This window comes from Sarcophilus harrisii, chromosome 5, assembly GCF_902635505.1.
Source record: "Sarcophilus harrisii chromosome 5, mSarHar1.11, whole genome shotgun sequence".
Lineage (NCBI taxonomy): Eukaryota > Metazoa > Chordata > Mammalia > Dasyuromorphia > Dasyuridae > Sarcophilus > Sarcophilus harrisii.
In genome coordinates, this window is record NC_045430.1 from 76,505,628 (window position 1) to 76,531,687 (window position 26,060).

A 26,060-nucleotide genomic window follows, 5' to 3' on the forward strand; every position below is an offset into this window, starting at 1 on the left:
AAAGTTGGCAAAGTCCTCTGGAAATTGGCTAAAGGATAGGAAACAAAGGGTAACCGTAAAAAGCTAAAAGGAGGTTAATTGGGACGTGCCTAGGGGAATAGGGTTGGGGCCAGCTTTTTATTATTTACATATAAATTACTTGAAGGATTGTACAGGGAGAGTCTTCCACTATTTGGCCCACGAAGGGGCATTCGATAGGGTCCACGTGGCAAAAAGGACAATGCAATTAGGGAAAGGATTTAATTTGTCAGAAGGTTTAGCCTGAGAAGCTGTCCTCTCTAGAGCCTGAGAATGTAGGCTCTTGCTGTTTCTTTAGTGGCCAGACCTCAGTTTTTTATTAGTGGCTAGGCCGCAGGCTGCAACAGCCAATGGCAGCTCAGGACTTTGCGTTTCTTCTCTCCAAAGACAGCTTGGAATTAAACTCTGGCCTCCTCAGTACTGGGACACTTTGATAATGTTAAATTCAGGTGCTCTTATTAACCCAGATGGAGATTCAGAGGCATAGGAGGGGCTTTTCCTGTTAAACCATAACAAAGAAATTAGTCACTTGACCCCCTTGTTGATCCAAGCACTTATTTAACAATTACGTTTTCCATCCTACAGTGCACAGAGCATCAAAGAACTTCCTGCAGGAGTGTGCTCATAGGGAGCAAACAGTGTTTGTTACTGAATTCATGAACTTTCTCCAACTATGCTTGTCCCACCAAGTTCTCGGCTCAGCAGTATAGGGTTGTGATGTTTGGCTGATGTGTCACCGGGGCTCCCTAGGGTGATGGATTCATGTATGGAGCTACCAGAGTCACAGAATTGGAGAGTTGGGAGATAGCCCCGTGGTCATGGAGGCTGAGTATCCAGGGCTAAGTTCCCAGTGACTTTGGTTGAGAACCTTAATTCTCCATATACTGCAACATGGCTTGGGCCGTCCTGACTGTGTCTTGCCACTGAACTCAGATGACTCCAGAGGAGAGAATGGGGCTAGTGACTTTGCACAGTCCTACCTCACTTCAATCCAGTTCATTCTAAGTCAAGACGTCACCTTTCTGATGTCTTTGGCCCTCTTTGAGAATGACAATTTCAGCATGGATCCTTCAGAACCCATTAAAGGCCAGACATGATGAAATCCCTACTTTTCTTCTAATATCGAATGCAAATAGAAATGTGTTTCTAGGGAAGTGAAGGATAAGACTTCTTGCATTTTTGTAATTGGACTGTGATTATTTCCTGTTAGAGCCTCCTACACAAGGCCTTTCCTGAGCTCTTACTCCCCCTCCTTTCTTAATATTCCTCATCTCATGCCAGAAATAACCTTGTATTTACTTTTTTATGTATTTTGTATTTAATTATCTGTATTCATCTCCCCTTCTTCCCACTCACATTTTAATATAAACTCATTGAAGACAGTGGCTATTTCAGTTTTATATCCATACTTTCTGAGATGGGTCTGACATCTAGTAGGTGATTAATAAATTCTTATTAATAGGTTGAATCCTATTGCCTAGCATAGTACCTAACACTAACAGATACTCAATAAATGATTATTGGCAGACTACAAATACAGTATTGATTATGTGTCTGACATTGTGCTAAATTTGGGGATACAAATACAAGAGAAAGACAGCCCCTTCAAGGGACTTACATGCTAATGGGGGGGGGGGAAGAATATACAGAAGGGGGAGGGGAGAGAGAGGACAGCTTGAGGAACACTTGACAGGAGAACATTGCAGGGTGAGGAACCTCTGAGTGCTAAGGCAGGGTGCAGGTGTGACAGCAGCTGAGGCAGGCAAAGCTGCTGAGGTGGCAAAAGCCAGAAGGTCAGGGGCAAAGCCAGGACACAGGAATTGAGGTTTTTTCCTTAGGACAATACTTTTGTTCATAAGACGCAGCTGACTGTCCAGACTTAAAACCTTTATAGTTTCACAGCAGTCTTGCTCTCAAGAGTGTCTATTTTTAAAAAACCATCCAGGTATCAGCTTTCCTCATGGATTTTTCTTGAGTCATTTGTAAGAAATGTCCTTTTTTTTTTTTTTTTTTTTTTTTTTTTTTTTTTTTTTTTTTTTTTTTTTTTTTTTTTTTTTTTTTGAGTCATTTATAAAAAATGCCTTTCCCGTCACTGATGAGGCTACAATGGGCTGGAACCGAAAGTGGGATTTTTTAAAATAAATTTTTATAAATAACTTTTATTTTTACATTACCTATATTTTCCACTCTATCCCTTCCTATTTTCCCAGCATCATCCCTTATGCCATAGTGTTAAAATGACAAATTATTTTAAAAAAACAGCAAATCCAACCAACACATACAGAAAGGCTAAATGTTGGGGAGTGTTCCATTTCCACATACCCTCAGCTCCGCAAATATAGGGGCAGTGCATGCAGTAGGGTGATGGTCTTCTCATATTCTTTATTTGGAGTCAAGCTTGATCATAATCTCTATATTTATTGTTTTATCGTTCTTTCCATTTACATTGTTTTAGTCATTATATGTGTTCTTTGTCCAGCTCTTCTTACTTCCTTTTACATCAGGTCATCTAAGTCACTCTGTAGTCATTTTTTATTGCAAAGTAATATTCTCTTATATTCATGTTACCTCAGCGTGTTTAGCCATCTGCCAAACAATGGGCATCTACTTTATTTCCAGTTTTTTGTTTCTCCAAGAAGAGTTGCTGTAAGTATTTTGGTATTTATGTAAATTTCCCCCCCCATAGACCTAGCATTGTTGTCCCCAGATCTAAGGATATGGATATTTTAGTCCCTTCACATATTTCCAAAATATTTTCCAGAACCGGTGATTCAGTTCACAACTCCCGAAAATGCATGAGTCTGCCTGTCAAAGTTTGCCACTTGCTTTTTGTGTCTTATCTCCTTTGGACTCCCAAAGAACCTAATAGGGTAGATCGTACAACTATTATTAGCCCCATTTTTCTAGATGAGGAGCTTGTGACCTAGGAAGATTTAGCCATCGCAGGGTAATGTAGTTGGTATATACCGGCAGTGTCAGTGTTGCCTCTAGCCTTTGGCTACTTCCATCTGAAATTTTATCTGGTATGGTTGCAGAAGAGGGGTCTGAGTAAGTAAATATTCTGGTTAACTTTGTCCCTCCCCATCCCAAGCACAGGACAATCTCCTTAAATAAACAGACCTTTGCCATGTTTTATTTTGAAATTTTTGTGCCCCAGACACCTAGCCTCCTATAAATAGTAAGTAATACATGTTTGTTGAAGTGATGTACTTACTTGTAACAGAAGATGCATACACAAAATCGATTTACCATTACTTATGCTAACTAGTGCAGTAGAAAATTAGATTTATGCTTCTCGGTGCTAGCAAACTTTATTAATCAGATGCATGCAAACAGTTTATATTATCTCTGTCGGGCAGTACCATCATTCATCTCACTAGGATCAAACCACAAACCCAATTTCCTCGGGCTTCCCAGTATATGTGGCTCATCTTGATACTTAATGGCAAGACTCCCTTTCATCCCAGGCGTGGGCCATGTGCCTCGCTTCAAGGTGGTTGCTTGACAAGTCAGCAAATCCCACTCAGCTAATGAGCTCCGCCCTCAAGAGAACATGGGGAACGCTTCGGTCTCCAGTGCAGGGAATTCGGGAGCTGGCTTGGGTCTCGATGCAAGGTCAGGCTGAAGGCTACCGTGTCTCCGGTGGGTCTCCTACATGAGTGTTAACTAGTTAACTCCATGGTTCTGGTTGATGGCCAGTGACCTAATTTGTTTATCAATTAGTTTGATTGATGTCTGGGGATAAACCAATCACATAACCTTAAAATTGTTCACCATGTTTTCCCATTGATGGTTTGTCCTTTCTGGGGTCCCATGTGTTAACCAATTGTTTATGAAACTGTACCACACATGTGTTGTTTGTGAACCTGTACCACACATATGTTGTTTGTGAACCTGTACCACACATATGCTTATCCTAATATTAAAAAACTAATCATGGGAGAAAAATCAAAATACTTCACCTCAAAAAGGTGACCTAATGCAAAGTCATGTTAGTTATGTCAAAGTGTAACAGATTTATTCTCACCACATTACTAAGCGCTCACTGTATGTTCCAGTACTTTGCTTCAGACTTTTGAAAGAACTCCTTAAGTTTGGGGAAGTATCACATCATAAAATTGCTTTCTTTGTTAGCCAGTAATGGGTTATAAGAGTTGGAAAGACAGACAGACACGGATGAGTCTTAATCTGAAAGGATCACCCGCCATGACGATATCAGAAATGCATCTGGGTTGTGTGTCCAATGATATTTATCAAGAACATACCTCGTTCAGTCTTGGTAAAACATAAAAATGAAAGCAAATGTTGGGCACCGGACACTGGTTTAAGTCATTTACACTCTTTTATATTTGCACAATCTTAGCCCTCTAAAGTTTTCACTTAATCCAGTAGAGTCTCTTAAAACTAGAGAGGGTGTAAGTGAAGCAGGTCTCCGAGAGAACAAGGCTACGGGAGCTGGCAGAGCTGTGGAGGTCGCCCGACGAGGGCTCCAGGGGCAAGTTCCGTACGCATCACCCATCATAATCCTCTCTCTGCTTGTGGTTACAGGTGAGAGTCTATGATCTCACGCAGTATGAGCACGGGGCAGATGACGTGCTGATTTTAGCCACCGACGGACTCTGGGATGTTCTAGTGAACGAAGAAGTGGCTGAAGCAATCACACAATTTCTTCCTAACTGTGATCCTGATGACCCCCACAGGTTTGTGTTTTTGTATGATGGTTTTAGGGGTTGGTCGTCCGGCGGCCCTGAGGGCAGCCGAAATATGGTGGTGGTTGTTGAAGGTAATAAAAACTGTTGTTTGCTCAAGATCATACTGACACGCTAGAAAACCTATAGTTACGTGCCCAATTATAGGCTGTGAGTTTGTCATCTGAGGTCCAGCTTAAGTAAGTATAAAAATGTTTATTGCCAGAGGGCTGGCCACCAGATAAATGATTTCTTTTCCAGCCACATAACCTTAGCAAGACAGCCTTTTAAAGTGCTGAGGGAGTTGTTATATGCATTAGTGGTGGGAGCACCCTCCCCAACCAAAGCTCAGATCCTTGAAATATTGAAGTAATAAAGCCTGACACGGATGGTTAAACATCATAACTCAGAAAGGAGATATCTCATCAGGGTCGTTCCTCCAGGCAGCTAAGAGTATGTCTTAAGATAAACCTAAGACCTATAAGTATTTATGCCTTTTCGGGTCTATCAGGGGCATCTCTTATTCTAGGAGAGTTTTTGTGTTCTCATTGCCCACTAGTTAGAACAGCAATAGTTCATCCTTTTGCTTTTATCAATAGTGATAACTTGAACTGCCCCTACATTATCCTTAACCTGGCCTGGTGATATTTCTTTGGAATCTTTTTTTAGACCCACAGTAAAAATTACAGAAAGGGGTTGAACTCTGAGTAATAGAAAAACCAATGGAAGTCCTAGAGAAAAGAAAAATGAAGCATACTCCTTCCTAATAGCAGAAAGGTAACCAGAATATAATTGGTACCCAATAGGAATTGACAGGTTTTGGGTCCCTCAGAGAGCAGTTATCCCAGATTCAAGGGGTTCTATGAATCTTCCTTCTTAAAAGCCCAAGAGCCCCCACAGCTAGTTTTACTTTAAGTAATAGGCTAGTTGACATAACTCAAAACAAAGGTATTTGCTGAAATGAAAAATAAATAATAATGATATAATATAACATTATTAATAATGTATATTGATTATAATTATATAAATATATTTATATAATTAATAATAATAATAAAATAAAAATAATAAAAACAAACCATTCCTTCCGCACACTACAAATACACAGAGCTCCTAACAGACTAGTAGAGAAGCACATGCTTAGGGAATACATGTTTCCAATACAAATCCCACCTGCAGGGCTGCAGAGGTCCCAACACAATAGCAGATATCATACTGTTCTCTTCTAGACTGTTTGTTCTGGATAAGTTACTCAGCTGGCCTCTCTGCATTTCAGTGCTCTTCTGCCAGGACTAACTATCTCATCCCCCAGAGTTAATCCTGGCCAATTCGTTGGATTCCTGTCCACCAGATGTTACTTTGGAGGAATAGGGAAGAAAAAAAAATGCCCTCCTCTACCTTGTGGAATTCTGAAGAGCATCCTTTCTGTCTCAGCTGATTCTTTAGGGAGTGTTAACAACATTCAGAGAATGGACTTCATCAGTTTGCCAGTTAGAGATACCAGTTAAAGTCACAGTGCCAGTTAAAGTCACAAAAAAAGGTTAGGGAGCTCCCTGTTTTAAAGAAATAGTAAAATGTAAACACATCTTCCCACTTTAAGAGCTTAAAACTCTTTGCCTACCACTTAACATTTTAAAATTTCATCAAGTGAGCAAAGAAAACTTAATAAATCCAAGGGTCCCTTTTTCAGCTCTTTACCCCATACATTAATGGACAAGGTGTCCATAAAGACATTTTTGCTTTAATCGTTTTTCTTTATTACAAGGGAGGTTTGTGGGGGAGAAGGGATGATCACTGATAAAGACAAAAGTCATCAACAAAACCTTTTTTACAAATCCACACTAAAATAGCATGTAAAATCTAGTGTTGTTAAGTCTGTGAATAAATGGGTAGTCTGTGTCTTGCTGGTGAGGGTGTAGATAGTGCAGACTTTTTGAGGAAGAACATGGCAGTATGCTATACCTGAGCAAACATTTTTACCCAGTGATTTCATCTCTAAGACTTTATTTTAGAAAAGGGGAAATCGTCCATTTGCACAAAATACTCTTCTCTGTTTTATTTGAAATAAAAAATAGTGAGTTTAGAGTCAGGAAAACCTAAATTCAGATTCTCCCTCAGACACTTAGCAGTTAATGTGATCCTGTGCAAGTTTCTTCATCTGTAAAATGAAAAGTTTAGAGCCAGTGAACTTAGAGACCCCTTCCAGGTTTAAACCTATGTTCCTATGAATTAACATGTCCCCAGAGTGGAAAATACAAAAAGAGTATAGTATGTTAATGTAACAGAATATAATTATTGCTTCATACAAAATTGTAAGTGTGAAACATTTCAGAAAACATGGAAAGACCTAAACAAAATATTGAACAGAGAGAGGTACAAGGGGATTGCAACTCTATTTACGTGAAAGAAAAACCCTCTCCACTGTATGTTAGCCAGAGATTGCCAAGGACAATTTATTAATGCACTAGCATTTCCTCTGGGAGATAGATTCAGAGACTGGCAGAGTTCATTCTGCTAATCAGAATTCCCTCTCTGCTCAGGCAGCTTCCGACTTAAATTTCATAGTAATCATGAAGCAAAGGACAAAATTCAGTAATAGCAAAGAAAAATAAAGACATTTTTTGATTGTCCAAACAGAGCAATAATAATAAAACTATCAGAGGTATACCTTGAAGAAGAAAAAAAATCTTCCTGAAAAATAAAACATCCCTCATCAGGCTCAGGGTCAAAGGGTCCCCTCTCTTGCTCATGATAAACCAAGGGATATTCTTTATAAGTTATGTGCATGTATTTACACCTGCACACACACATATTAATAGGACAACTGAAGCTCCATGCTTCCATATTAAAAAAAAATACAAAAACAAAGGGGGCAAAAAACCAGCTAGAAGAAGCAGTATTTTTGACAAATCTGAAAGAAAACATGGAACAAAAGTCTTTTCTTTTGTTATCAGCTGATTTATTGATTGTACTTTGTTAAATGCTGAGTTTCCATTATAGCTGTTTGATTATTTGTTTTTATTATTATGTCTATAATAGAAAATGAGGGATTTATATTATATTTTATTATTATTAATATTATACAAAGAGAATTAGAGGGAAAAAACCAGAATATGGTGGATCACCATCTTCCAGGATGACCTCAGGTTCTTCCTTGTCCAGAGATTCAATTTGCACATTGTTCTTTTTGCCGGTTAAATATTTTTCTGCCTGTTATTATGTTGTCACTATTCTCATGTTGATATGAGCTCATAAGCCACAGTCTTTTCTGCATTTATGAACACAAAAGGTCAGAATCAAGAAACCGAGAATTATAAGAGCTAAATGACACCAGCCCTCTTTTACACGTAATATTTGTTGGCAGTTTGGCTGTGTACCTGCCCTTATTCATCAGGACTCTTCTCCATAGCAACAAATCAGCTAGTAAAGATTCGACCAGCCTGGGAGGCCACAGTGGATGTCTTGGTGTGGGCAGAGTCGGTACTAGGGGTTCCCTGTGACAGGACTTCTGTCGTAAAGAAAGTCACGGAGAGGGAATTGAGGATACCTAGATCCATAGAAGGAAGTGTAGGGCAGATTAAAGAAAAAAAAAAATGAGTGAAGACTTTTAAGTCTGGTTTTTGGACAAGAAGGGAACCCAAAGCAAAGGGAAAAGGTGAAGGGTAGGAGCCAGGCTCAATTCAGACTGGGACAGTAATAATTCAGGATCAGAATTGGAATGAAATGAGACACTGATACGCCATCCCAGCACTTAAAAAGAAATTTAATTAACACTAGGAGTATTTAACAAAATAAAACTTTTAAAAAATAGTATGGAAAGGATTCTCCATGAAGATACAACACTGGTTCAGCAAGACTCCCATCCCCACCCAGAAGGAGGTCTGCTCCGAAAGGTTCGCTGATGGCGGTCTTTGGTCCTCTCACTCTTGGTGAGCTGCACCAACCAGTCCTTGAGCGCAGCTTCTCTGCTTTTTAAGAAAAAACTAAAAACACTGGTCTGTCCTGTGTGGTAAGGATGTTAGCTACCAGCAATGACTTCTACCTCAAGGGCACAAAGAGCAGGTAAAAGAGGAGGAAAACGAAGAAATTACTTCAAGAACTGCAACTTCAGAAAAACAGGATTCAGTTTGACTTGGACAAATAGAATCAAACTAAGAATATTTTCACCTGGACTAAAAAAGTCGGGGAGAAAGAGGCAGAAAGGGCAAAAGTCCCAAAAGACAGTCCAGCTCCCAGTGTGGGGATTAGGGAGAGGGGGAATTAAAAAATGATTGCTGCTGCAGAAAGGAAATGAACCCTGTGTCATTGCTATAACCCCTTTTCATTATGGCTCTGAATACTACAGGTCCCCAGCTCCCTCTTCCTTCCCAGTTCTTCCTCCTTGGCAAGAGTTTGTTCACCATATACTCATTAAAAAGCAGGAGACTCTGCTATTGATGACACTTAGGAGATGGTAAGAAGAAACCTACTGATAAATAGCCTCATAGATTTTGAAGCTGCAGGGAACCTGAGAAACCAGCTAGACCCATCTCATTTTTACAGAGAAGAAACTGAGGGCCAGAGAGCTGACGTGGCTCTCCCAAAATAAGCAGGAAAGTGCACTTCAAAGTCAGAGACCTGCACAGCTTCTCTGCCCTGGGCCTGCTGTGTGTATGTGAAACTCTTGGTGGCTGAATTAATATAACATTGTAAACGTGTCTGATACATACTCCGAGCTACTTATCCTTATGCCCCAGGGTCCTTCCATCCGGGGACCCCTCTGATTCCAGAGAACCCGGGGCGGCCGCTGGGAAGGAATAGATTGCCTGTTCGTCTCCTGCAATGACCTTTGTGAAGGAATGACTGGGGAAAGCAGGGGCAGGGCCCGGCCCCCCTTTTCTGGCTGTGCTTCAGTCCAGGCTTGCAGAGCAAAATGTGAGAGCTGCCCGGACCAGCCCCACTCCCCCTAAGGAAAGTCACACATTAGGTCTCCATTGGCAAGGAGACCAGCTTCTCCTCCCTCCTCTCCCCTGCCCCCCCACCCCAACATGCCTTTCTACTTGGTTGGTCATCCCAGGGCTCGCTCAGCCCTTTGTGCCCCAAGAACAATGGGCTTGGCTCCGAGGCCTCTCTGGGTGGCAGAAAATTCCCGTGGATGCTCAGAGGCCAAAGGGCTGCCCAGAGTTCTCCAAAGCCCCCCTCCCCCCCACCAGGAGAGGGCCAGAGAGTCGCCAGGACTGATAACTGCAGGGAGAAGAATCCCAGTCTTCTTGCCTTCAATGTTTTAAGTGGTTTCTCTTTTGCTCTCACTCTCATTCTTCTCTCCCCCCTTTCTTTTTACCTTTTCCTTCCCCTTTTTTTCTCTTCCCATTTTCTCCCTTCCCTTTCTTTTCATTCTTTCTCTTCTCTCTCCCTTTTTTCTTTCTTTCCCTTCCTTTCCTTTCCTTCCCCCTCTCCTTTTCCCTGTCTCTCTCTGTCTGTCTTTGTGTGTCTCCCTATCTCTGTGTGTCTCTCTCTATATTGATGTGTGTCTCTCTTTCTCTTTGGCTCTCTTCTGTTTTTCTTTTCTCTTTTTCTTTCCTCTCTCTGTCTCCCATCTCTCTCCCTCTGTTTCTCTCTTCTCTCTTTCTCTGTCTCCTCTCTCTCTCTCTTTCTTGTCTGCCTTCGCTTTCTCTTTCTTTGTGTCTCTCTTTCTCTCTCCCTCCTCTCTCTCTCTCTCTCTCTCTCTCTCTCTCTCTCTCTCTCTCTCTCTCTCTTTTTCTCTCTCTCCCTCTCCCTCCCTCCCTCTTTCTCTTCTTCCTCTCTCTCCCTCTGTCTCCTCTTAGTCTCTCTCTCTCTCCCTCTCCTCTTCCTCTTTATCTTCTCTCTCTCTCTTCCCTCTTGCCTATCACTTCTGTTAGTTATACCTCAATTTTTCCCTGCAGAAATGAGTACCCCACCATCAAGTACTATGACAGCTAAGGATCTGACAAGGGGAGGAGACTAGAAATGATAAAAGGCTGCAGAACAAATTGCAAGCATTATTTTCTTTGGGTGACATTCTCACCAACAGGGAATGCAAAGCAGCATCTCCCTAGCTGGGGTGGATCACCAGGTGAAGGGATCATTAGCAAAAAGGTGCACGTGTAGCACTTTGACCTTCTCAGTGCCCTCTCGAGCAGAACTGTGATGAAAACTGGGCCGTACGAGCTGGCCGGCTCCAGTACAGCTTTGTGCCGTTGCTTTGGGGGCTCCCTCAACAGCGGTGTGAAGCTGGCCTTGGGAGCCAGGCCCTGGCCCCTTCCATCTTGGAGCTTGCCCTGAAGTGGAGCTGACCCGGCGGCAGAAGCTGCTCCCTCTCTCCTCTGCAGCATCATAGCGAGGATGTGTCCTGTGTTGTCATCTGGTGATGAATAGATAAGAGGCAGATTGATTTGTTGGTGGGAGAGGGGGCTGCCAGGCCTGAAGATGCTGTGGGAGCGGAAGCCTCTCGGAGGGATCTGGAGATGTTGGGAGTGAACAGGGGGCCGGGAGGCAGGAATAAGGGGCAGGTTTATGTTAGCCCGGATCCTAAGAAGTCACTCTGTGTGACAGTCAAAGAAGAAGGGCCCTCGAGCTCAGCTGCATCACAGGTCAGAGCCAAGGAAGCCTCCTGCAGGCTGAAATTTGTCCTGTCTCCACCTCCCCATCCCAGAAGTGCAGGGACCTTCCTAAGGAAGGACTCAGTTAGCACAAGTTTGACATGAAAACACCTACCATGCCAGGTAGTGGATTTTATCATTAAATGTTGGCTTTCAAAAACCTCTATAGCATTCCATTTATTTTGGCAAAGGAAATGAAATCTCCTTTTATTAAACCCTTGGGCTGAACTGTTTACTGGCAGGGCCATATGGTTTTCCAGAGACTGAGCTCTAAAAGCAAAAGGAGGGTTTATTTGTGGTTTTTCTTGCTGGCTATTACAAGTTTTAGAACAAACTCATTAGTGTGGGATCTGGTGTTTGATGAATAGATAAGAGGCAGATTGATTTGTTTCTTTCAAGTAACTTAGCACCAGCTGATAGAGCATAGGAGACGTAAACTGGTCAGTTTTTGCCTGGGACCCTTTCGGCAGTGGACATCCCCCACTTTCTTTGGGATATTTATGTAGACAGAGTAGCAATGGGGCTGTTATTTTGTTGGAACATCAGAACGTTTTGCAGGGCTTGGCCAATGCTGGATGACAAGCCTGTTAAAAGAACAGTTTGCTTGACTTTCTTAATTAATTTTTTTTTCAATTAACAAGCATTTATTTTCTCTCCCTCCTACTTCCTTTCCCCCTTGGGGAAAAAAAAGCTCAATCCTTATAACATCCTGCTTGACTTTCTCTTACTGAAACAATGCTTTGGGGAATTTCAGACTAACCCAACACCATCTCAGAGAACTGTAAGACTAACTGGGAATGCTAATGGGAGCCCTCCTCCTTCCTGTCACCCTCCAATACTAACCTTACAACTCATGAACTGAGGAAGGACCGGCTTCCATTTCTTGGGCTAGGATAGGAAATGCTATAGGAAGAAGCAGTTGTTACATGTAATTACCCCCATATCCTTCTAGAATCTAGAGGGTGATTCCTCCTACTTTTTAAATCCAAAATGTCTATTTATAAAAATGAAAGTTCCTTCGCTTTTCCAACTAACTGTATTCCTACAGGGCGTTCTGTTCTTTATGTACAGATAGATTCAATCCATTAATTCTCTGCTTTCTGTTCCTAATCCTATATCCTCTGCGGTCAAAAAGGCAATCTGAAATCTGTACCCATCAGCCGCAGAGAGTTATTGGGGGGGGAGGGGTGCTGGAGTCAACCAACGTTCTAGTTAATGATAATCATGTTGTAAGAGGAGGAGAGGAGGGGTGAATAATCGCATGGTGGTGGTAGTGGTGGGTAATTATGTGGTGGGAGGGGGAGGAGGAAAGAAGGTAACATCAAAGGAGAAGACAAAGACGACAACAAACGTGGAGAAGATGACGGGGAAGACGGAAAAGATGAGGAAGACGAAGATGAAGACGACCCACCAGAAGATGATGGTAAAGATGAGGAAGACAAAGAAGATAATAGCAAAGACGAGGAAGATTGTCAAGCTAAAGAAGACAACAGACAAGGAAGATGATGAAGACAATGACAAAAACAACAAACATGAAGACAACAACAGATGAAGATGAGAGTGATGGTGAAGAAGGAAGAGGAGGAAAAGGAGGGGGGAAGAAGAAGATCATGTGGTGGTGATGGTGGTAGTAGAAGCAGCAGTAGTGGTGGCAATAGTGGTAAGAAAAAATAATAGCTAATTTTTTTCAATTGTCAAGCATTTATGTTCTCTATTCTTCTTCCCCCCACCAGAAAAAAAAAAAGGGAAAAGAAAAGAAAGGGAAAAAAAAACTCTTGTAACAGATAAGCAGTCTTGAAACAAATTCCCATGTTGGCTACATCCATAAATATATCTCATTCCACATATTTAGTTCCAATTCTTCTCTGTAAGGATTTGGGTAACATGAAGTCCGCCAGACTGTGCTTGATCATTGCGTAGATTTTAAGTCTTTTAAATTTGTCTTTTTTACAGTGTTGTTATAGTATAGATTTTTCTGGGTTTGCTAATGTTATTCTGCATTAGATCATACAAATCTTCTCAGATTTTTCTAAAAATCATTCCCTTCTTCATATCATGCATCATAGTATTATTCTGTTGCATTCATATATCTTAAGCTAACCTCTATGTAGCACTTTTGAGGTTTACAAAATGTTTTACCTATATTATTCATTTGAGTCTCATAGCATACCTGTGAAATACTATTATCACCATGCCCTTTTTACAGTTAAGGAAACTAAGGCTGAAAGTGCTTAATTTTGACCTGCCCAGACACCCAGCTGGTAAATGTCTGAGGCAGGAGTTGACCTGGACTTCAGGTCCGGTGCCCTGTGAGTTGGGATTGTTTCACTCTTTCTGAGGACATCCCCAGTGCTTAACCCAGTGTCAGGCACAAAGAAAGTGCTTGTTGATTGATGCTAGGCCAGTTAAAATTTACAATGGGAAATAACCCGTCTGCACCCTTTATCCGGAAGTCTGGGACAGAGCGCTGTTTCTTGTCCATCCATAGCGAAGCGTCCCCGGCCCCCGCCGCCCGCCCCCCCCCCCCCCCCCCCAAGCTGCTGCTTTCCCTGCCGGCCAGTCTCAGCGGCGAGGCTCCTTACCCCGGCTCCCAGGCATCCATCTGGCGGCCTTTGCTGTTTTCCCTTTCTCCTCCTCCCCCCAGCCCAGGGAAGGCTGTCGGCCAAGCCGCATGAGGTTTGCCAAGCCCATTCCCTCCTCAGCAGCTCCTCCATTCTGCAGAGCTTCGCTGATCAATATTGAAAGCTTCAGCCGGAGAAGAAGAATGTTCTCAAAATACAAAAGTTGCATTCCGGTCAGACTCCTCATTAGGAGAAAGTAGCTGCTTTACAACTACTTCAGCAGTTCTCTGATGCCGTCCTGACAGCTGAATCTGAAATCCGCTGCATTAGTGAATAAACACGGTCAATAATGGACCCACAACTGCTATTCATCTACAACTCCTGGGAACCGCCACCCCCCACTCCCACCCCATCACGGTCCGGGCCAGACTCAGCAGCAGAGTCTCTGCCCCTCTCCGGTATCGGGCTGAATGATTTTCCCATTCCTTTTCAGGATCTGCTCAGATTTCTCTACTGCTATACTTTTTTGTGGGTGTGGTGGTCATATTTTATTATTTAATTCCCCTAAGTGGGGAAAAACAGACTCTACCTCTGGGAAAGGTGTATATTGGCTAGGTTCTCCCCCCACGCCAGATCCCAGCCCCCCACGTAAAAAGCCCTATTACTTAGAGAAACATCTGCCTCTAACATCTTACCTATTAAGGTAGGCCTTGTAAAAAGAGAATTCTCATCTTGCCAAGTCCTAATCTATTCAATTTTAAGCACTTTCAAAGCATCCTTATACATCAATTTATAATGTATAAAGTTCCACGTAATAGCTCTGGGATTGGAACAGTGAACTTCTCAAATCGATGGATGTTTGGAGGTAGAAAGAAAAGAGGGGGCAATAAGGAAGTGATTAAAGTACAAAACGTTTGTGTTGCCCCTCCCCGGTGGTAGCTGCTGCTTTTTCTTAGTCTTCAGCACCCACAGTCGGGGTTCCCCTTACCTGCCTGTGCTCTGTGTCTCACAGCAGAGCGAAAGTTCTTTGTGGGCAGGGACTGTCTCCAGGCACATGTTACTTTGTTCCTCCAAAGTCTAACACAGTATCTTGCACACGGGAGGTGTGTAGTAAATGCTTATTGAATTGACTCAAAAACCAGCATAATTTAGAGCACTCTTGAACATAACCCATCATCACAGGCAAGTCAGCTTTTATATTAATGAGTCACAAAGGATCATAGTAGTGGAGAGGAGATGATAGCTTCAGACTCAGTATTCAAAACAGTGTCTTGCAGAGTAATGGGGATGGACCCGCAAAACACAGAAACGTGGGATTTGCCGGGAGAAGAGCGATTGGGGTCTCTCAGGCTGGTTTAGGGTAGGGTTCCAATGAAGTATCCTCATTGGATGTTGCGTCTTACTCAGGATCTATTCACTGGATGCCATGTGGGTGACTTGAACTACATGCTAAGAAACCAGTTTGGGCTTTCTCTCCCACCCCATTGGGCCGTTCCTAAAACCAAGACCTGGACCCCATTCCCTTTGCTTTTCTTCTCGAGTCCTCCTGTTAAGGAGATTTGACGTGAAAGACAACTATTTTAAGGCAACCTACAAGGTGATTCTTAAGAACTGTGTTAAGAAAAGAGATATTAATGTTTTCCTAATTATGTCACCAGAATCCACTCAGTAAGAAATGCCCCCCATTCTCACACACACTCTTACCCTACCTGGATATGGGGACGTATTTTCAAAAAGAGATTAAAAATCTCCATACACTACCTCCTTTTATTCAGGGTCTAAGTAACACATTTCTAAAGGTACATGGATGGGAGAGGTAAAGAGAGAAAACAGCATATTGATAAAGAAATTATCTAAAATAACTCATACTTTAAAAAATTTATTTAGAAAGTTGATTTTTATTCATAAATGGAACCATATTTAAGTGATTTGGAAAAGAGGTAAAAATTTTGCTTTTTTGTTTTTGTGTTTTAAACAAAATGCTTTGCTATTCATTTATTATAGAAAACTTTTATTAAAAAAACAGAATTAATGGGGTTGGAAAACTAAAGGTCAAAGAGCTTAACTTCAAATCCTGGCAAAATTCTAGAACATACTTATTAATCAAGGGGTCTGGAGAGATTCACAGGAGCCCCGTTCAGTATAATGTTTTAAAAAGCATAAACCAAAACACATGGGATTATGAAGAAAACCAATTATATTGAATGACAGCAAAATATTTTGAAAACCAGTTCCGGGACCCAAGTTAAGAGTCCTCGTATAATTTAAACAAATAGTAAAAAGAAATATCTAGTTAAAACCAGCATGGTCTTGTCAGTAACAAGGCAACAACCCTCTTTTGCTTTTTGGACATTTATGAAAGTGGTAAATCTGGGGAATACAGTTGACCTCGATTTTAGGCAAGCATTTAATGGACTACAAAGATGTGTACCTATTGGATTCTTTGCTATCTAGGGGAGGGAGTAGAAAAAGGGAAAGAAAAAAATTTGGGAACACAAAGTTTTGCAAAAGTGAAAGATGAAAATTATGTATATGTTTTGAAAATAGATAGCTTTAATCAAAAAGAAAAAAAGATGTGTGTCTGACAGTCAAAATTAGTTGGATTCTGCATCTGGTTGAATATCTATATCCCAAAAGTAGCTATTAATAGTTGTATTATGTCATCTTCCCAGACAGTGTCTAGTGGAGTTTTTCTTCTTGCTGTTGTTCCATTTGGGGTTTTCGTGGCAGAGTTACTAGAGGGGTTTGCCTTTTCATTATTTTAATGTTTTTTTGTTGTTTCCCCCCTTCCCCAAACCCAAATATAAATATAAATTCTCTGAATGTGTGGTGAGGCACTTAAGAAAGCCCTGTGATCTTCAAACTGAAGTAGCCTTCATGGGAATCTGCACTAATCTGACCAGTCAGCAATCATTTATGAAGTGCCTACTATGTGATGACCCTGCCAGTGTATGGAGTGGAGCAACAAACAAAACAGTCCTTGTTCTCAGAGACATTGCATTTTGTGTGTCTGAAATAATGTCTTTAATTCTAGGCGCCATATTTACAGAAGTGCCGAGGTTAGATATGTAGGACAGACCTCAAAGATTAGGCTCTGTGAAGGTTAGTTAAAAAAAAAACAAAAAAACCCAAAGGGTATTTTAACTTGAAGAAGAAGAGATTGGGGAGGAACTGCCTTCAATATAGAGAAAGAAATTACAATCGTTCTGTTTGGCTCTGGAGGACAAAATTAAATTTAGTTGGTAGATGTTGTAAAGACATCTTTGGTAAAAGTACAGAATATCTGAGATTTATAGGGAATATATATATATATATATATATATATATATATGTGTGTGTGTGTGTGTCTATGTGTATATTCAAAACTATATATTTTGTACATTTATCTAAAGTATATATTTGTGTATATACATATGTGTATGTATATATGTACATATATACAAGACCAATTACCATTCATCAGTGGTTAAAAGATATAAACAAACAGTTCTCAGAAAAATCACGAAGTATCGACAACTATATGAAAAATTATTCCAAGTCACTTCAAGAAAAATGCAAATTAAAACAATTCTGAAGTTTTCCCTCACACCCAGCAAATTGACAGAAATGAAAAAAACAGCATTGGAGTCTTTTAAGAAAGGCAGATGTAGGAGGGAAAAAAAGAAAGGCAGCTGTGCTAATATACTATTGTTACAGCTGTGAATTGGGCAACCATTCTGGAAAGCAATTTGAAATTGATTTTTTGAAATGTGGGTATCTTTTTAACGCTAGATTAAATTTATCTTTTTCAATTAGCAAAAATCAGTTTTCTCTGTTTCCCACTCCCTATCCCACTGTTGAATTTTTAAAAAAAAAACTTTTTTTAAACAAATATAATAATAAATAGCTAGCATTTATATAACACTTAGTGTATGCCAGGCACTTCATTAAGCCCTTTACAGATATTATTTCATTTTACTCAGGGAAGTAGGTATTATGATTATTCCCATTCTATGGTTGGGGAAATTGAGACAACCAGGACAAGTGTTTTGCCTGCGGGATCACAGAGGCTGTCTGAGGCTGCATTTGAACTCAAGTTTTCCTGCCTTCAAGCTTAGCGCTCTATCCACGGCTCCACTCCAGTGGCCGATGAGAGTGTGTCGGTAAATATGCGTAATCCAGAAAAACAAAATTTCATGTTAGCCACATTCCCTCATTCCATCTCCTGAACTTGTAATCTCTCACCAGGAAGCACGTAGGATATTCTGGAATTATTATTGGTCATTATGTCAATTAGAATTCAAGTTGTTTGGTTTTACAGTATAGTATTGTAAATTGGAAAAAAAATTTTTAATTAGGTGTTAACGATAGTGTTACTGTGCTTTTAAATTTTGTATTTATTTTTAGCACAGTCAGGCCATGTTTTAACTTTTTTTTTTTTTTTTTTATTTCTAAAAGAGGAAATAAAGATTCCCACTGCTAAATTTAGAAAATGATACTGCCCAGCATCACCCTAAAGGCAGTGGCCCCAAATGCTTTGGTGGGGCACAGGGGAGTGATAAGATCATTACTGAAAATTATCAGAATGATTCCTAGGTAAATTTTTGTAAACCTAACTACGGTAAGTAATTATAAATCTGGTTCAAAACCTATCAGATCATTTATTTGGTTTGCCTCATTACGATAGTATGTGAACTAAAAAAAAAAAAAAATTGCTTTTTTTTCTCTTTTTGGGGAAGGCAGGAGGGAATAAAAGAATCAGAATTCTTTTCTTCAACTTCAGCTCATTTAAGAGCGAGTCTCCTCAAGGAAGCTTAGATCTAACCGTCCCCGCAGAGAAGGTCTCAGTTGGTGATGAATTCTGAACATTCCCAATTACAAGGATTCTGGTAGTTACCCCGCTCTCCCGCTCGTTACTGGGCAGTTCTTAACCTCGGATCCACAAACTAGATTTCTGAAAAATGTGTCCGTGACTGTATCCGGCGCCACCGCTTTTCTCTGTGAGTCTCTGCCTTCTCTCTGACGCGTTCTGAGAAGGGGGCATTTGGCGCTGCGAGGTTGCTGAAGGCAACAGGGATCCAACAAGGAGGTTAAACCCCTGCACTAGGAGGACGCCGGCACCAACGGCACATGTCGTTTAATTGAGCCATGAAACTAAGCAGTGGCCCGTGGGCCCAGACCCAGAAAAGAAATTGTCCGGCCTCAAACCGGCCGGGCCGAGGCCCTTGAAAGTATCGACAACTATATGATAGTTGTCGGGCTCCTGTTTTGTATTTCCTTGTGTGGTTTCTATGGGAATTCAGTTCTGTGGGAATCGGCGACTTTATAAGCAAGACCTGGTAAGGACACAACTGCAGGGGAGGAGGGAGAAACGTCAGCTCGACCAGTCTCCGAGCTGCAGGTTACCCAGAATTCCCATGGTCCGGATGGGGTTCGTACAACGGGACAGCTTCCTGCCCCTTTTGATCCCCAGATCCTGAAAGTGGCCCATCCTCTCCTTTCCTCTCCATGCTCCCTGTGTCTCGTGTAGACACTTTTTCAGTGATGATGTGCAGTCTCCGAAGGCAGGGGACGGCCTTTGTGCCTCTCTCGGTATCCCCATTTTCCTTGCTTAGCCCGGTGCCCGGCACACAGCAAGTGCTTCATAAGTGCCCGCTGACTGACGGTTGTTCCCGCTCCTTCCTGCCCAGGTACACGCTGGCGGCCCAGGACCTGGTCATACGAGCCCGAGGCGTGCTGAAGGACAGGGGCTGGCGGATATCCAACGACCGGCTGGGCTCGGGAGACGACATCTCCGTCTACGTCATTCCGTTAATACACGGGAACAAGCTCTCCTGAGACGGCGGCGGCAGGGACTGGGAGGGTTCTGGAGGAGAGAGCGGCCCCTGGCTTTGCGCAGGGAGGTCCGCGCCAGCGGGGGGAGGAGGTCGCCGTCCGCGGGGCAGGGCCCCCCACGCCTCTATTCTACAACGCTTCAGGTATCCCTTGGGTTCTACCTTCTCCCGTCTCCGTGGGACTTGGGCACGCAGCAAAGGCTTCTCCGTGTGCCTCGGGTCTCCGCTTCCTTCCGTCGGCCGCCCAGGCCCAGCTGCCCCCGGGGCCGCCGCGTATTTATTTTGTTCCAGAGTGGCGGGGCCTTTTCCCGTACGCCCCAGCTGGGAGGGCGGCCCAGCCAGGTGTCGGGTCTCTGGAGGGGAGGCCGGAGTCAGCCTGTTAGGGGGAGAGCTCGGGGGCGGCCTTTGCGGGGTTTGCGGTCCTTGCATCCCCGTCTCCCAGGCCTGGAATTTCACGGCTCCTCGCAGAAGAATGCGGTTTGCAGCGGCGCGTGGAACAGGGTCCTGGTGACAGCACCCATTGTGTCGTCTGGGTCATTTTCTCTCTCCACCTTCCCGGTGCCCGCCATTATCCTCACTGATCTTTCCTGTCAGGGCCCGACCCTGGAAATAGGGATTTCCATTTGTCGAAACGGCCGCCTCCCTCTTTCCTCCTATCGCCCGTCCTGTTTAAGGGATCACTGTGTACGTGGAGACCTGTTAGCATTTAGCAGCCGGGGTGTCTGGGAAGCTTCTTGCATTGGCCAAAGCTCCTTTAAGGAGCCCCCCCTCCCCCCATCCCAGGCGGTGGTTCTCCCCCCATCCCAGGCGGTGGTTCTCCCCCCAAACGCGCCCCGTGCTCTCCTCGGACCCACCGGACTTCCCGGTCTCTTCCCCCCAGTACTGTCTGCTTCCTCCTTTCACCCTAGATAGGATTTCACGTGGCTGTTCACACACCAAAGCACCCGCTTCCATACCCCCCATCCCACCCTGGCACCTTTTTTTCCCTAAAAAGATTCAAAATGAGGCAAATCTGCCGTGACTGCCGGGTGGTCCCTTGCTCGCTGTGTGGGGCCTGGATCCAGGGGCGTGGGCCCGGAGCTCAGGGTGCCCTCGCCACACCTGCTGCTCCCTGTGGGCCGGAGACGAGGGGGAGGGGGTCGGTGGGACTGAAAAGCGCCCGCCGGCCCCCCGCGTTTCCCATGTGTCTGAATCCCTCCCCCTGGGGCCGCATCTCCCTGGGCCCCACGTCTCCCACGGGCCTGGAGGCGCGGAGATCAGCTGGGGGCCTTCTCTGCTCAGGGGCTGCTCCGGGTCTGTGTGCTGGGCGCCCGCCAGGGGCCTCTCGGTGCCGAGGGGCTGCCGGGGGTTGCACCCGGGCCCGGCTGTTCCACCTGCGGGGGCCCCATCGAGGTCCCCACTTCCTTCCTCGAGTCTGATGCTGAGACGGGGGCGGGGGCCTGCTTTTACCAGTGTGGTTTCCGTGCTGATGCCTGTGGTGCTGCGGACGAGGAAGTGCAGGGGTCCTGCAAGCTCGGGGAGACCGTTCCCTTTCTGCCTTGCCTTCGCTCCAAGGCTGAGTGGTGATGCAGAAAGCCGTCTGTCTGGGGCCTTTCACACCCCCAGTCCCAGCCCCTGCCCCCCCCTTCCCCATGCCCTCCTCTTTGTGGGTGTCTGGAGTTCCCTGCCCCTGGTCCAGACTTCCTGCCTCGGCGCTCGGCCCCCCCGGGAGTGGTCAGCGCGGCCCCCAGTCAGGCCCCTGGAGTTTTCCCCGGTCGCTGTCTCAGAAATCCTGCTCACAAGCCCTAGGGAGAGCGCGTGCCCCGCGGGAGGAGCAGCGCCTTGTCGCCGGGCCCTTGGGGGCAAACCAAAAGGGACAGAAGTAACCTGGTGGAGCCGAGCCTGCTGCGTGCCGCCTTCCTCGCCCAGACCCCGTGGCCGGGGCCCCGACCACACCAGGTTTTGTGCCGCCTTCCCTGGGCCCAGGAGGCTTCTGCTCCCAATGCCGCTGCTTGGATGCCACCGAGTCCTAGGCGTCTGTCTCTGAGCCAGATCTCCGTGTAGCCGTCCCAGAGGAATCTCCCTTTTCATTTCCCAATTAGGTCATCCCCGTTATCCCAGGTTTGGGGATTCTTTTTGTCTTGTTTTTCTGAGTGAGTCCCCCACCTTAGTTACCCACTTGTCTAACTCAGATGCCTCTTTCCACTCTCTGGCCCCAACCAGTGCTGTGCTTTGTCAACACCGTTTTCCTGGAAGGGCCCGCTCGGGGAAAGTGCCCACAAGCCCGTCCTCCCCTCCCGAGCCAGGGTCCCCAGATCCGTGGCCAAGGGTCCTCGTGAGCGAGTGCCCAGAACCAGGCTGCTGCAGGGAGACCCCTCTGTGATAAGGGGGGAGTGGGCCCCTGAGCTTCCTCCCCCACACTCCACTCGCCTGCGTCTGGGGGGACAGAGGCAGGGGAAGCCCCAAGGCTTTACAGCTCTCCCTCCTGAAGCCCCCCCTTCCTTCCCTCGGCTTCAGTGCTCCCCTTCATCCCAGCTTTCCTTGTGGCAGTGGGGAGGGATGTCAGAACCACTGGCTTGGGTCCCAATGCCGGAACCCTCTGAGAAGGGGTCTGTTTTGATAATAATTTGCTATTAAGTCTCAATTTCTCTCAGCCTTTCCCCTCCATGCAGTCGGGCTCTTATTAATCAGGGGAAGGGGTTTTACGTCACCAGGTATATGGCCTTCCCTTCGGCTTCCCAGGCAGCTCCATACTCTTTCCCTCAAGGAATAATAATAAAGCCTTAATGGGATTGTTTCCACATAAGCAGCCCCTTACAGGACAGTCAGGGAGAGAGCGCGAGTGAGCAGTGAGATTTTCACAAAAAGGAGCCAGGCTGACCCCCCAAAAGCTTTTACAAACAGAGAAGGCCTCGGGCCACTGGACAGAGTTTCTACACTGGAAAAGTGAGAGCACGGAATGCCCGCGGTGCTGCCCCGGCCCAGGCCGTGGGGGGCCGGTGACAGGGCGTGCAGATGGACGCCCCATGCAAGAGGAGGCCCGATCGGATCGGGGTGCCCCTGGGACGGGGCGACCGTCTCGACCCCCGCGTGCTCTTGTGTAAATAGCTTCACTCTTTGTTTTTCCCTTTGTCGTAGAGGAAGATGTGTTTATGTAGCTACCACGTAGACAGCGACCAAATGAGACTGTCCTTGTGCTGCCAATTTCTACCTGTGACGTACTTGAAGGACGGGGAGCCTCCGGGACCTCCACCCTTTTATCCTTCCATAAGTACTTTGTGTTTGTCGCCGTCTGTTTGGGGGGTTTTGTTGTCATTTCTATTTTCAGGGACTTTTTGAGGGTTACTCTTTTCCAGTCCCCTTGGTTTGTTGCTATTTTTTTGGTTCAGCTGGGATCCAGCAAATGAAATGGCATTTTCAAGGCTGTGTGATCGTTTTGGGTCTCTTTCCCCCCACAAGGACCCTTGCACAACGAAGAGGGAGAAGAGCCTGTCAGAAAAATGGTTTTCGGAACAATATACTTTTCTGCTTTTTTCAACTGTGTTGACTTTTGTAAGGCACCTCCACCCAAACAAAAACTGTTTAGTACAAAGGATTTATTGTGTGTATTTTGAAAACTTGAAGTGCAATGTCCCAAGGGAGAAGCTAAGGAGAAATGTATATGCTCATTGACATTTTAAAATAAAAAGATTATATATATGTACATAGGAACCTTCATCAAGGCTGAGTTTTTGTCTCTGACTATGATTGCAATTGCCTCAGTTTTCTAGCCTCTGAGGGAAAGAGTGGTCCAAGGGTCATTGGGGGGGGGGGGGGGGGAGGAGGGTTCTTTGCAATTCCAAAGCCTGGATCCTCAGTTTGAGATCACCCAACTGGAGAAAGTTCTCCATGCTCCAGTACGACAGGGATTAAATACTTCCTTTGACTATAAAGCAAATGCAACAATGAGAAAATGAAGCCAGTGTTCTAAGCCTGCAGAGATGGCACAAGTGTCCAGAGAGGCTGGGACCCTTAAAAATGTTCACCTAGAAGCCAGATATGGAGATGGAATAATGGCGAAGAGACATTCTCTCAGGTAAGAGAGAGGGTGGGCTGTTTGAGTCTTGCTTATGATAGAACAGAAAAGAGCTGGGATTCGAGGGGATTGGTTGGTCCGTGAGGGGCTTAAGTGCACAAACAACAAAACGCAAACTACAAAACAAGTAAAAATACTATGTTATGATCCACACAACGTCTCTATGTCACAAGTCTCTTAGAATTGGCTGAATCACCTCATTGTTGAAGAGAGCCACGTCCCTCAGAGGTGATCATCGTATAGTCTTGTCGTGGACAATGATCTGGTCCTGCTCGTTTCACTTAACATCAGTTCATATAAGTCTCCAGTTTTTCTGAAATCCTCCTGCTGGTCGTTTCTTACAGAACAATAATATTCCATAACATTCATATACCACAATTTATTCAGCCATTCTCCAACTGATGGGCATCCACCCAGTTTCCAGTTTCTAGTCACTACAAAAAGGGCTGCCACAAACATTCGTGCACATACAGGTTCCTTTCCCTTCTTTAACATCTCTTTGGGATATAAGCCCAGTAGTAACCCTGGTGGATCAAAGGGTATGCACAGTTTGATAACTTTTTGAGCATAGTTCCAAACTGCTCTCCAGAATGGCTGGATGTGTTCACAACTCCAGTAATAATGTATTAGTGTCCCAGTTTTCCCACATCCCTTCCAACACACGTCATTGTCCTTTCTTGCCATCTTAGCCAGTCTGACAGGTGTGAGGGAGTACCTCAGAATCATCTTAATTTGTATTTCAGTAGTGACTGAGCAGTTTTTTCATATGACTAGAAATGGTTTTAATTTCTTCATCGGAAAATCGTCCATATCCTTTGACCATTTATCAGTTGGAGAATGGCCTCTGTTCTCAAAAATCTGAGTCAACTCTCTAACGCCTTATTTTTCTCATCAAAAAATGAAAGTGATAGCAACCCACCTGGTCCATGAACAGAGTGTTTTTATTTCAAATGAGTTTTAACATTTGCAAAGGACTAGACACAACCCCAGCCTCTCTGGCTTTGGTTCCCTAACCTGTGAAAAAGAGAGGAACGCTCTAAACTTTCAGCTCTAAACTATGAAACATGGAGGGCCACTTAAGATGTCAGATTCCCCCCCTTAATTGTTGTTGTTCAGTCATTTCAATCAAGTCCAGCTCTTCGTGCCCCTATGTGGGATTTGTTGGCAGAGATACAGTAGTTTGCCGTTTCTTTTTCCAGCTCATTTTACAGATGGGGAAACCAAAGCAAATAGGATTAAGTGACTTGTCCATAGTTACTTAATTAGTAAGTGTCTGAGGCTGGATTGGGTTCCCCGGGCCCAATGCTCACCTCCACTGCCCCACTTAGCTGCCTTAATACCATTTCTCCAGTGGCTCTAGAAGAACATCCATAAACACAAAATTACCTCCGTCGGATTTCTCTGAGATGATGGGCTTCCGTGGACATGAAAACAAAGACACTCCAATTAAAGCCGGTCTTTTCTGCCCGCGGTCTCCCGACTGACCCAATGGTCATTTCTCTGGGTCCCCTTTTCCCTACCTGCAGAATGAAACATCTGGACCCTGTGCCCCCGGGGACCTTCTAGCTGCAGCCCTATGAACTGATGACCTCATTCCTTGTTTATGGTAAGGTGGCCCTGACCCTTGGGATTCCCTAGTTGATCTCGGGAGACATTGGGTATTGCAGAAGTGGTGAAAGCTTGAGGGCCTTAGAAATGGGCTGTAACCCACGTACACCCATCAGCTGGATTTTAACACTGAAGGCTGGGAATCCTTTCCGTGCAATGAGTCAAAAAGATCACAAAATGGGGAACCGTGTCGCAGGTGCCATCCCTTGTCCGAGCCGTCCCAGACGTGTGGAGCTCAGGCGTTCCTTGGGACATCCTCTCCTCCCACCTTTAAAAATTCATGCTTGCTGCCATTGCAGTCTCTTCCATTAACTAAATGACAGCCCAAAGAGTGAATTAGGTATCCTAGCAATTAGTCTGCCTTTTTTAATTGCTTTTCCGTAATTAGAATCCTAGAGGAAAAAAAAGCCCTGCTGCTCACTCAATACATCTCACCGCTGTCAGCCCAGACTGGGCTTCCATCCCCAAGCTGCTTGATCGATTGGCTGAGCGAGACCCGGGCTCGGCTTGGAGCTCTGCAGTGTGAGTCAGTTGTTTGGCCCAAGGTGGAAATAGTGCGACTATTACCTAGTCCCGAGGCAGCCCAGCCAGCCCTGAAGGAGAGAAAGGTGATCATAAATGTTTCCTTCGCAGGGTCCCCGAAAACTTGCCCATGTGGCAGTTCCTGGAGGAGGGCCTGCCCCGAGATCACCAGCGGCTCCCAGGGAGGGAGGGGACCC

The 26,060-nt window shown here is 44.6% G+C and overlaps 1 protein-coding gene across 1 annotated transcript in view; it reads left to right on the forward strand.

The window, feature by feature from the left end:
• Nucleotides 1-23,361, forward strand: part of PPM1H (protein phosphatase, Mg2+/Mn2+ dependent 1H) — a 304,448-nt gene extending 281,087 nt beyond the window's left edge. The window contains exons 9-10 of the mRNA XM_031940929.1: nucleotides 4,567-4,718; nucleotides 19,536-23,361. Coding sequence (XP_031796789.1) covers nucleotides 4,567-4,718; nucleotides 19,536-19,683 — 300 coding nt within the window. The 3' untranslated portion in view covers nucleotides 19,684-23,361. The remainder of the gene's footprint in view (nucleotides 1-4,566; nucleotides 4,719-19,535) is intronic.
• Nucleotides 23,362-26,060: the final 2,699 nt, after the last annotated feature.